General features: G+C 48.6%; 1 protein-coding gene across 1 annotated transcript in view; it reads left to right on the plus strand.

Moving 5' to 3' along the window:
* The first annotated feature begins 2,818 nt into the window (after window positions 1-2,818).
* The window catches only part of HS6ST2 (heparan sulfate 6-O-sulfotransferase 2), a 125,519-nt gene continuing 115,518 nt past the window's right edge, over window positions 2,819-12,819 (plus strand). The window contains exon 1 of the mRNA XM_058032596.1: window positions 2,819-3,388. Coding sequence (XP_057888579.1) covers window positions 2,877-3,388 — 512 coding nt within the window. The 5' untranslated portion in view covers window positions 2,819-2,876. The remainder of the gene's footprint in view (window positions 3,389-12,819) is intronic.

The raw sequence follows: 12,819 nt of genomic DNA on the forward strand, positions 1-12,819 counted from the left end.
GAGGGCACTTGTGGGAGGGAGAGGAGCAGTGGCCATACCCATGTGCTCGTCTGAGACATGGGGTGAGGGCATCCCCTGTGCCAGCAGAGAAGGGTCAAGTGTGGGGAGTGGGAACAGGGATCATGAGTTTGGGCTGTCTGGGGATGCTGTGTGTGTAGAAGGAGGTGGAGATTTTTTTTTTCACTGCTGTTACTAGGTGCTCAGTGCTTTTGCTTGACCTCTTAGCTTAAACCATCTGCCCTGCCAGCCATCGAATCTTGCCCGTGCTGTGAAACCTTAACAGCTCTGCTCTGTCCTACTTTTATCTAGTTCAGAGCAATTTTCATTTCTTTAGTGCCTAAGCAAATGTTTTGGGTCCCTGGATCAAAGCTGGAGAGCATCATTTACATACTGTGAGTGAGAAGGCAGCAGACTGGAGACCATCACTCATTACTGAAAGGATGATCATTGTTTGTTTAGCCCATTCCAAAATAATGGCTCTGCTGGGAACACCAACCCAGTATGCATCATATCTTTTATAGTATATATTAATTTAATGTAGACATTGGGCCATTGTTATCCTCTCCATTTAATTCCCAGGTATTAGCATTCAGGATTGCTTTTAACTCACCACGCATCTTTGTTATTTCATAATGTAAAACAAATAAAACTCGAGGCAAATATTTTTAATATGAATGACTGTGAGAGAGCGATGGATATAAAGCACAGAAACATCTTTATAATTTTAAGGCTTGAATTTCAGAACACTGAGTTTTCATTAAATGGTGCAATCCATTCATTTTGAAGATCCAAATGGAAGTAAATGAACTCAGTAGTTCTCATGCCTAGAATCTTTGTGATAAAATTGCCTATTATTGTGAGTGTAAATGTTTTCAAAATATTGTGGACAACTGGAAAAAATACAGAAGATAGGAGAGGTTGCTCAAGGATGAAAACCGTAACGAAATCACCTCCAAACACCACATGTACCTGCTGAAATTATTTAGAGAGAATTGCTTGAGAGGAGGGGAAAAAGAAGGCAAGTCTTTTTATTTTTAGGTTTTATGATTAATAAAGGTCTGGGAAGACTGTTTACAAACTATTTTCTTTGCTGCCTGCTGTGCATAATAGAAAATTCAGCTCTAGGCTGATTGGCCGGGCAGAGAAGCAGAGGCATCACAAGGGACAGGGAAGCAAAAGCTGAGGTGCTGTGATGGGGAGGGGAAGGAGAAGCTCAGACATTTCCAGCCCTGCCTGAGATTGGGTGTTCCTGTGTAACATCAGTTAAATATTGGAGCAATCAATCAAATTGGGGGTGTCCAAACTCATGGTCCTGCCCCAGCTGCTTTTCCAGGAAGGACAGGACACTGACAGGAGATGGGGTGAAAACCTCCTTTAGCTAGAAACCTCTTCTTTTTATTATTGCTTTTTTTCTTGCAAGGCTGCAGTCGCCACAGGCATTAATTGCCTCAACATCAGTTGCACCAAGAGGGAAAGTAAAGCCTGAGGGGCTCACTATGTTGTGCTCTATGGCCCTGCCAGGTCCTGGTACATGGTGTGGGGATGTGTCCCTGTGCAAGGGCACGGGGTGAACACGGGGTGAGCACCCATGTGCTGCCACCCACGGGCCTCATTGAACAGCCACCAGCAGCTGGAGGGCTAAACAACATTTGCATACAAATATACACAGGACTGTAATCAGAGATAAATCCACAGAGTCCTTGTTGTTATTGTTTTATTTACAGAACACTCTCCTTGCGCAGAGAGGTTTTGAAATATGCTGACAGAGATAGCGCAGGTATTTGCCACCTGAAACAACAGAAACCACTTGGGGCGTCAAGAAAAGCAGTCAGTGTGCTACCTCTGCACCCAAAAACCCCAAACAAAACCAAAACACGGGGTGTTGGTGCGAGGGGCGGAGAGAGAGCGGACAGCTCGGTGCCCAAGGATGGGAGTGTGTGCGTGTGTGTGCGTGTGTACGGGTGAGGATGGGAGTGTGTGTGTGTGTGTGTGTGTGTGCGTGTGTACGGGTGAGGATGGGAGTGTGTGTGTGTGTGTGTGTGTGTGTGTGTGTGTATGGGTGAGGATGGGAGTGTGTGTGTGTGTGGGCGCGCTGGGCGGGCGGGACGGTGACTCCGCGGCCGCTGACCGTGACCTGGCCGCTCCCTGCGAATGGCCCCGTCCGTCTGCGCCCCGCGGGCACGGCGGGCACGGGGCACGGCACCGCTCCTGGGGCCGCCGCTCGCTCCGGCGCGGGCACAGCAGGACGGAGCATCCCGGAGCGCCCTGGGCCGGCCACGCTCAGAGCACACTCGGTGCGGCCGCAGGTCCCGGTCCGTGCGTGGAGCGCGGTGCCCGTATGATCCCAGTCCTGGCGCCGTTGCCGGTGAAGTCAGAGTCCCGGTGCCGGTCCCATTCCCCGTCCCATTCTCGGGGCTGGTGCGGAGCGGCCTGGCGGGGCGGGGCGGTGCCGGTGCCAGTCCCGCTCCCGGTGCCGTCCCGGTGCCGGAGCCGCCGCGCGGGGATAGAGGAGGGTCCCGGGGATAGAGGAGGGGGCGGTGCCGGTGCTGTCCCGGTGCTGTCCGGGTGCCGGGGCCGGAGCGGCCGCGCGGGGCGGTGCCGGTGGGGGGGAGGAGGCGGTACCGGCGCTGTCCCGGTACCGTCGCGGGAGCGGCCGCGCGGGGCGGTCCCGGCGGGGGCGGGGCGGGCCCGTGAGGGGGCGCGGCCGCGGCGGGGCGGGCGGAGGAGCGGCGGGGCCGGGCGCGGGGGCTGCCGGGAAGGGCCGTGGGCAGCGGCGGGCGATGGCGGCGGCGCGGGTCCCGCCGCGGCGGAGGCGGCGGCGGCTGCGGAGGCTCTGAGCGGGGCGGCGGCGGCGATGCGCGGCGCTCCCGGCGACGATGGAGGACCGGTCCCACAAGGTGCTGCTGGCGCTGGTGATGCTCTTCCTCTTCGCCGTGATCGTGCTGCAGTACGTCTGCCCGGGCACCGAGTGCCAGCTGCTGCGGCTCCGCGCTCTCAGCCCCGCCGCCGCCGCCGACCCGTACCGGGCGGAGGACGAGACGCCGGCGCGTTTCGTTCCCCGCTTCAATTTCTCCGCCGACGACTTGCTGCGGCGGGTGGACTTCAACATCAAGGGCGACGACCTGATCGTGTTCCTGCACATCCAGAAGACGGGCGGCACCACCTTCGGGCGGCACCTGGTCCGCAACATCCAGCTGGAGCAGCCCTGCGAGTGCCGCGCCGGGCAGAAGAAGTGCACCTGCCACCGGCCCGGCAAGCGGGAGACCTGGCTCTTCTCCCGCTTCTCCACCGGCTGGAGCTGCGGGCTGCACGCCGACTGGACCGAGCTCACCAACTGCGTGCCCTCCGTGGTGGACAGCAAGAAGGAGGTGCGGCTCCGGCCCTCCAGGTGAGGCCGTGCCCGGGGGGCTCCCTGCGCTCCGCGGCGGCGGGACGGGCGATGGCCCGCGGGGCGCAGCCGTGCCGGGGATGCGGCGGGAGGGGGACGCGGTGTGAGCCCGGCATCCCGGCACGGAGCGGCTGGCACCGCGGGGTGGGCACAGCGTGCCCCGAGCTCTGCACAGCGGGCAAAGCTGCCCCGCTCCGCCGGCAGGGGGGTGATGGAAGGGTGATGGAAGCGATGTCCCGCCGACTGTCGCGGTTGTGACCGCGGGCCGGGGGTGATGAGCCCGGTGACACAGGAACAGGCCTGGCAGCCCCGCAGCCTGGGGACCCCCGAGCGGCTCTCGCAAGAGGGACGGTGCTTCGTTCGGCTGCCTGCGAGCTTCCCCCAGAGCTTTTCCATCTTTGGCTGTACGGAGCTCCTGCAGCTCCAGGGTGCGCCAAGAATTAATTGGTTGGTTTTGGGATGTTGGTGAGCCGCGGTATCTTCTTGGTACCTGAAGTTTGGCTTCAGGATGGCGGCCATGCAAAGTAGAGGTTACTGTTATGGCTGAGTTACTGCAAATATTTGCATTGTTCTTCAGCCCTAACCTTGACCATTTTTTGCTTGCATTTTGGGTTTAGTGGCACTGCTCTCTTTTTATCCCTGGGTCTTCGAAGTTGCCAACCTCCCCTGACCACAGCAAGGGTGTTGCCTAAAAGTTGCCCCTGCCTTTGAGAAGCAGTGAGGACCTGCTTCCCCCTCTCCCAGAGCTCTTTGATCAGAGCCCACCTTCGGTTGTAACAGACTCAGGAGCTTGTCTGTGGCCGTACCGTGTAGCAGAACTGCTCAGGGTTTCAGCGTCTTTTCCCCTTCTTTTGTGGGAATTTAGAAACTAGAGTATCACTCCTATTGCACTGAGACTAACGGCAGATCCCTTTACAAAGAGGCTGCTGTTATATATCATGCTATCTGAAGTCAAGTCTAAGCACAGATTCACTTGTAATACAAAGCAATTTCTTTCTAGAATTCCTTTCATATAGTGTGACACTACACTGCCATCTAGTAGAAAAATGCTTAGCATCATTATGGTCCTGTACCCAAGGAGCAGCTCTTCATCAGACTTGGCTATTGTGATTCCTGCTCTTTTGTCTTCCCTACTGCTTTAAATTTTAATTGTCTAATTTTTGTGACATCCCATTTGCTAACATCAGGACCAATTCCTTGCCCTCTGGATCTGTTATTCTCCTGGTTTCAGGCTGCTGAGCCTTGCAGCTATGCAGTTTATTTTACCTGTCCTATAAACATGTTGTTTGTCAGCAGAAATGTAAATCACATAACATGTGCTCTGTTTTGCTGTACTGCTTCCAGTGTTCCTCTTCCTCCAGAGATGGGCCTGGCCTGCAGTGTTGTACCTGTGGGTCAGGGATTTCCTTCCTTTCCTGTCTGTGCTTTGGTGTTAGCTGTGCTCTCCAGAAAAAGGGGAGGCTCCTTGTCCTGAACCCACTACCTGAGGGGGAAGGGAGCATCAGGCTTAGAGAGCTGGGACTTTGTCTGCAGCTTTTGGCTTTGTATTTTTTTTCCTTTGTTGGATGCCAGACATGCTTTCCTGAGTTGGAATGGGAGCAGTGCATGTTCTTGCTCAGGAGTTCAGAGTGATGGCTTCTCATTCTATAAACAATGTCTGCTGTCACAGCTGACTTCTGAGAGGTCGCTGGGACTTGTGGTTTGGGATTGAAGCCAGGAGAGAGGGAGGAAAATGAAGCTTTGATGATTTTGTGTTAGGTAGAGGTCTACTCTCTCAAAGCCTTCCAAATGATATTATACTTTTAATAACCTAATTACACAGCTTGCTGAATAGCTACAGTTATTCTCCAAAAAAATGTCTTGACAAGCAATTATTTGGACTGCAATTTCTAAATGTTTAAAAAATACAGGAAGAGAAGTTCTTAAATGAACAATAGTCCTTTCAAGTCTTTCTGCCCATTTTAATAACTCATCTTTAATTTTAGTTTGTGCTCTCGATTTAGCGGTGGTTCAGCTGACAACTGGTTAATTAGCAGCTCTACCTACTGCCAGTAGCAGACTGGAAGTCTAAGCCCTTTCTGGGCAGATAGAAGCTGCTTTCAGAGCAGCAGTAGGTGTAGGATGGGGGTGTCTAAGCTGGGGAGCCGTGCTGGCTCCAGGTGAGGTCAGCCTGGCTATTCCTGAGGTTTTTAGAGGGAGGCCTGACCATCCTGGGTCATGTGTGCTGGCGGGAAGGGAAAGGAGCTCACAGCCCTGAGGGAAGGGGAAGCAGCTTGGAGGAGTGCAGGGCCCATTTGGGGAGCCTTGTGAGGGCAGGGAGAAGAATTCTATCAGGAGCAGAGAAGAATTTTCTCAAGCGAACCTTGTCTTGATAAGGGTAGGAATTTACAGAGAAGGCATTTATAGTTGAGGTGATTGAAAAGTGAGACCTGTTGTAAGAGTGATTTGAACTCCTTGGCAGCTGCATCGAGCAGTCTGTAGTTACTGTCTTGGGGCTGCGTAGCCTTGTCTGGAAATAACCAAATCTTCCATCAAACCTTTTAGCTTGCACCTATGTGTGATTACTTTGCACAGGTGTTTGTCTTTTCAGGTGTGGCGAGCCTGCCTGTCAGATTGCTGGTTACTGGGCTGGTCTCTAGGGGCCTCTTGTTTTCTTTAAAAGTTGAGTCTTTGTTACTCTAGAGGAAGCTCTGTCCTGGACCATGCAATGCTCAGCACCAGGTACAGAGATCTCTGTGCCAGGGTGGGATGGGATCAGCCTGGAGGGTGTACACATGACAACCTTGCTGCCTGCAGCAGTCATCCTGCAGTATCTGCTCTTCATTCTGTTAGTAGCCTGCTCCATCAGCCCTGCTCACCACTGCAGCATCCAGAAATTACAGAAGAGGGAAGGGGGAAGGTATAGGCAAAATTGATGTTTTCTGTGCTCTGGATCTGCCACTTGGGAGGTGTGTGGAATGGGCTGATGGTGGTGGCAGAAAGGAGGGGTTTGTCTCAGCTTCTTGGCACCAGTGGTGAGAAAGGAGAAATGTGCTTTTTCCTGGTCATGAGTGACTGACTTGGGTCACTTGATTGATTGTGGAAGCCTCAAAGCTTTTGGCACACTGAGTAGAGGCGGCATCCAAAGTAACTGTGCATCACAGGACTGAGATTTCTCTCAGCTCTGGCTAATTATTATGGGAAGTGTCTACTGAAGTTGTCTATAGCAGTAAATCCAGTGGCACCATTGCAAGAAACAAAAGGCCTTGGGGTTAGACAGGAAACTGTAATGAGACATAGGAGCAAAAACAGGTACTAGGATTCTTAAGTGGTGTCATGGCTTTGTCTCCTCCTCGGGTGAGAGATGTGCTTGTGGTTGAAGGTCAGGCTGTATTTGATGTTCCTCCTGGGTGGCATCAAAGGAAGGAGATGTTCCCTGTTGAAAGGAGAACGAGCTTGTAGAGCTGCCTCTGGAGCCAGAAAGTCTGAGATTGGAGGAAACTGTGCTGCTGGTACAAGCCTGTTGGACCAGGTTGGTGCCTGCTGGCTTTTGGGAGGCCTGATGTTGGCACCAGGCTTTTTGGGAGGCCTGATGTTGGCACCAGGCTGCTGTGATGTGGGGCAGAGGCTGCTGGCAATGCATGGGTGTTCTTATCTTGTCCCTGCGTGTTACTGCAACCCTTCCAAGCTGAGTCTTACAAAAACCTGAAAAAAAAGGGTTGAAACATTTCCTAGCAAACTGGAAACACAGTGTGTGTCTCTGTTGGCTGAACAGATTAATCCATGTGCTCTTGAAAATGTGGAGTCATCTACTCTGAGCTCTGCACTACTGGCTCTAACTGAGGTGGGGTTAGTTTAGTGTTTAGTTTTCCCACAGTGAGTTTTTGTTATGGTGCAGTGTGTAGGTAGCTACAAAGGTCTTGATAACAGCTTCCCAGTGAACTGCTTTGGTGTGGAGGGGGAAACCATCCATAACACTGCCAAGGGAGAGAAAATTCATTTGTAGGATTTGGTTCTTAGCAGCCTTTGAGTGTGCCTCTCCCTGCTGCAGAGGTGTTACATAGCTGTGCAAGTGGATGAACTCAGTGTTTCACCTGCAGTGGTGGAAGCTGGGGAATAGTTAAGCCCCATAGATCAGCACTAAACCCCTTGTAGGCTGAAGAGATGCTTTAGGGTCCCGTGGTGCCCCAAGACTTTGGGTGGACAATGTAGGCCGCAGCAGGAGCAGGACAATTCAGAACCTCTGGAGCTGGTGGAGCAGACACCATTTCCCAGGATAGAGTCCCCCAGTGCTGGGGTGGAGCCTGGGGGCTCCTCGGGGAGTGAGGGGAGCAGCCCAGCTGAGCTGGAGGGTGAGTGAGCAGATGGGGTGACCTGCTGGAACTTGGCCTCTGGCCAGAGCACCAGGAGGGGGCCTGCCCTTGAAATACACATCACGAAACTCCCCAGGAAAACTGAGCAACAATTATAAGGCAAAAAAACCCCAAAACAACAAATCACCAAAACCACCAAAAAAACCCCCAAAACAACAAACAACCGAAAAACCCAAAACCCAGAGCTTTTGCAGAGATGCTGCCAGGCCCGAGTGGCTCTAAGCTGCTTCATTGATCAGCAAGATTTCCTGATGCCCCTGCTTGTTTCAGCTTGCTGGTTGCAGGGTGGGATTTGCTATCTTGCCACCCACAAACCTGCACCTCCAGCAGCTGAATTTTCCTGCATGGCACCTGTTGGGACCAAAGCAATATGAGCAGTGGCCCAGCCTACAGAGTGAAAAATGGGTTTTGAGGAGTAGGGCAGGGCACTATTTTCATAAGTACAAGTGTTTCTTTCACCTAATCCCATTACAAGGACTAACCTTGAAAGGCTTGGTTATAAACTTAAGTTCATGGGTTTTTTAGATTTGGACTGTAGGACTTGTAAAGCTCTCTAAATTGATATTGCTGGTTTTGCAGATAAAGGGTTGGACTTCTTAAAGGGATTAAAAAATAATTTTTCATATTAGGTCTCTTCAGTTCTCTAAGTCTTTAATAAGGTGCAAATTTACTTCCAGTTATTTGAAAGTATATGTTTCATACTGCCTTTAACTTGAAATTTGAGAATTTCTTGTGGGTAGAGGGAAGGCATTAATTATTGCAGGAATAACCCCCAGTGATTGCAGTAGAGCAAGATACGAGGCACAGGTGTTATACCTTAAATTGTTTATTCCATATGTTATCTGAGCTGATCCTCCCTAAAGAAGAGAGTGGGAATTTGAACACTGTGGCATGGTGCTGCTGTACTAAGAATTGATAACTTTTTATTAAAAGGGTACTTTTCTGTTAATTTTTCTTTTGGAATTTATAAATATTCAAATTAAACTATAAATAAATGCTTTGACTGTATTAAAATAGACACAGATTGTGCCTTGTGATCCCTCTTGATAACTTTATAACCTTTAATAAAGGTTATCAAAGGCGCTTGGAAGTCAGGCGTTACCAATAAGTTATTTTTATTAAAAGACAGATTTTTAAGTTTAACAAGTCAAGCGTTGGTTCTGAGACATATTAACTGAGATTAATTTGTGCTTCATTTATTTAATCTGAATTGTCAGGAATCATGTTCTCTACTGATGTAAATGTCGGCAAAAAGGACTTATTAGTAGATTTGATTGCTTTTTAAATTTAACTAGCAGAGATGCACTGGCATGCCTAAGAGAATTGGTCTGTTTCTGTGAGCAGTTCAGTGCCTAATGAATCACTTCAATGTACTTTTCTGAAGGAAAGCAGGGCAATTTAAATGTGCAATGCATTGATTTACCTCAAATGGATTAGGCCTCTGTGTGCAATCCTTTGCATTAATTTACTTTCTCCACAACTGTAATAATAAAGGCAGCATTTCTGTACGGCTTCGGCCCAAATTAGCTCACGTAACTTGCTAGAAAGCAAAAATCATTGATATGTGGCTGAAAATGGGATGTTGGAATGGGTCTTTCTGAGAAGACATAGGCTTTGGGAAGTGCAGCCAAGGGCAGGACAACTGGGCTGGATGGAACCCATGTCAAATGAACCTTGTGTCAAAGGTTTTCTTGACATTTTAATGGAAAAAAATTATATGTGTATATATATATGTGTTTGTGATTTGGTGCAACTCTAAGATTTTGGTGATGTGGACAAGTTTGTCTTTTTTAAGTTACTGAAGAAATAATACAAAATCTTGTAACTCCAGCATATTCAGCTTATTTTATTCCTGCAGTAACTTTTCAGTCATCCCTTCCCCTCCCATAAGCTCAACCAGCTGAGCAGCCAAGCGGCCAGGCACAAAACTCTGGGTAATTCCCTTATTTAACCACTTTGCTGCAGCAATGGTGCCTGGGCTTTGTTTCACTCTGCAGGGATTACTGTGGGTGAGCAGCCCTCAGCCATTTTTGGAATTATCCTTGTAGGCTCCTTACATACTTGTGAGGATTAATCTCCTTTCCCTTCTCGATCAGTTAATTCCCATTGCTGGAGAGCTGCCTGCCCAGATGCAAATAGGCAGGGAAGCAAAGCTGTGGAGCATCCCCAGCTGCTGCCTTCATCCCTTGGGAGCCTTTTTCGCTGCTCCCAGTTTGGGGATGGAATTCTTGCCTGAGCAGTGCCTGACTCTGCAGCATTTTGGGTGGCAGCAAAGCTGATAAGGAGAGGAGATGTGGGACTCTCCTTCTCTATGGGATGAGGGAGGCAGCACAGTGACTGGGGTGGGGGGAAAATGCCATTCCTGCCTCCTCCTTCCTCCTCCTCTTCTTCCTTGGCAGCTGGCAAGCGTGGATTATTGTTTGTGATTGACTTGCTGATGCTGGCAATTGTACATTGTGTTCTGGGACTAATAGGGTAGCACCGAGTTATTCAGGCGTTATTGAAACGAATCACATTTGTGATGAGTAATAAGTAGGAGACTTTGGTATTTATGAATAATTAACACGGTAAAGTTTTTCTTAGACATGAAGAAATTATTTAATTTCTACTGTGAACACTCTGTAAAATTAATGAAAGATAATTGCATTTGCTAATGTGAGACTAAGAAGCCAAAGCAATCCATTCTTTTGCATTTAAGTTCATACTGCTGATGTAAACAGCCAATGTAGATTTCCTTTAATATGTTTTCATTGGGTGGGACCTGTGTTTAACATCGAGTGGGGTGGGTTTTGTGGAAATAGAAAGTCTAAACACTTAATGTGCTGTTGCCTTTTGCATCCACTCCCATATCTCTGGGTGGATAGTGAATATATGCATATAACAAGATAATGTTTTTGAATAAGTGGCAATTAGGACCAGCTTTCTTTCTTCTTCCCTGACTTTAGCCTTCTTTCTCAGCTGTTCATGCTTTTAAAGACAGAATCCATTTAAGCTATTATATACAGCTTTGAGTGAAATCTCCTCTTTTTTAGTCTTGAAAAAAATCATTAGTCTTTAGAGGCCTATAAATCATAAGATCCATTAGGGGTGAGACTCAAATCATGTTACTTCTTGCTTCTCAGCTGCTTATCCAACTCTGAAGGAGCCAAACTTTTGATGTAATATAACTAAATATATGCAGCTACGAGGGAGATAATCTTGCAGCATAAATGATTTTGCACATCTCCATAAAGGCATGAAGAAGAGTATGCCTTTCATGAGATCCTTGTAGCAAATGCTCCTAATTTCCTGTAATCAAAAGGATTGTGCAGTTTTGATGCTCTTAGAGGTCCGAGTAGCTGGAAGATCAATTCTGCCATAAATCCATTTTTTTGGCTAAGTTAAAACATTGCAAAGCTCCCAGCAATGGCAATCTGCTCATTCAGTGCTGTTTGAACTGTAAGATCCTTCGGCAGACACCCAAATCGAGTGGCTGAAACACTCTCTGCCGCTGATTATTTCCTTCAGCCTTCCTTGAGGTCGGAGAAAAGCAACTATTTTAACCCCCCCTGTTGAGCAAAACAATGTTTCCTTGGTCAGAGCCAGAGAAGCTGCTTTTGAGAGTTTCTTTTTCAGGGTAACTGAGGGGAGAGCATTTCCTTTGGCCTGTGGGAAAGTTAGTCCCTGGAGCAATCCCAACCATTCTGAGGTAGCGAGTTTTTTTTTTTTACTGTGGGTTCAGAGAAAGTTATTTGGAATAAGCTTTGCTTAAGCAAAACCTGCCATGTACTAACTTTATCATGTTTTTTGCCAGCAGTTAACTCATTGTGATGGTGAAGGTGCTGTGGGGGTTCTCCTCCCCATGGAGGATGCAGAGGGGGCTGTCCCTGCAGCATTTCCAGAAGAGTGGCAGGTTTTGTTCCTCCTGGAACTAATTTCACCAACTGTAGAAGATGGTTCTGTGGCTTCTGCCTTTCACAGAGCTGTTTCTTTTTCTTTGGGGGGGTGTTGGATCTAATCAGAGCAGTGGTAGCACGGAGAAGGGAGAAGACAAAAGCCCTCAAGGAAATGTCAGACACAACAGGATGTGCCTGCTGGATGGTAGCTGAGTGACTTGCAAGAACATAAATGGCATAAATTAGTCTTTAACTCCTTCAATTCTTGTGTGCTGCAAGTCAGTCTCTGGTAAGAGAAAAAGCTTGTCTTGGCATGGTCACCCCATTTTCTCTTTTACTAAATGCACATCTTTAGCCAAAACTTCAGTAGGTTTGGGGTTTTTTTTTTACTTTGGTGATTTCCAATAACTATAGGTCAATAAAATATGAGGTAGAATTTTTGCTTTCGAATGCAGCTGACTATAAAGGTCAGTTGTTTGGCTTTCATGTGGTATGTTTTTGCTTAATTCTGGTCAGCTTGAAGGAAAAGTGGTACATAAACATGAGAGTGGGATTTGAGAAGCCAAGACTACCTGGGATGAGTCCTGTCTTCATCACCAAGTCTGTCATCTCCTCTCAGCCACTGCCTTGTCTGTGTAATTCAGCTCTTTGCATGAGGATATCTTTCCATCTGCACATAGAATAAAGGATGTAGCATTTCCTAGCCTGGGTGCATGTAGTAACTTTGCTGCCTATATGTGACTAGTCCTAGGTAGAGGCAGTGGAAATATTGTGTTCAGTTTGAATTTAGGGAAGCTGTAGTGTTTAAATAGAAAACCAAAGTTCTGTAGGGACAGGTGACAGCAGCCTGGACATGCTGGTGTCCTGGGAGGGTTGTGGTGTCCCTTCCCTTCCCAGGAAGGTAAAAGGGAAGCTCCCTGTCCATGTGGCTGCTGCTGTGGGCTCACACCACTCAGTGCTTCCAGGCCAGACCTCTTGCATCATGTTGGTTTCACCCCTTTTCATGGATGAAGCAATGTACAACTTTGCTCTTTGAAATTAATAACTTAGTAAGATCCTAAGTACAGTTGTTCTAAAGTAAGGTCTAATCAGGCTCTAAAGGTGTGTTTGTGGTGCTCTGACTGGAGGGTGTAGTGAAAAAAGCCAGGATCTGCCTCCAAACAGGAGACTTTGGGTGTCTGACACCAGATGTCCTGACCAAAGT

Source organism: Melospiza georgiana, chromosome 12 (genome assembly GCF_028018845.1).
Source record: "Melospiza georgiana isolate bMelGeo1 chromosome 12, bMelGeo1.pri, whole genome shotgun sequence".
NCBI lineage: Eukaryota > Metazoa > Chordata > Aves > Passeriformes > Passerellidae > Melospiza > Melospiza georgiana.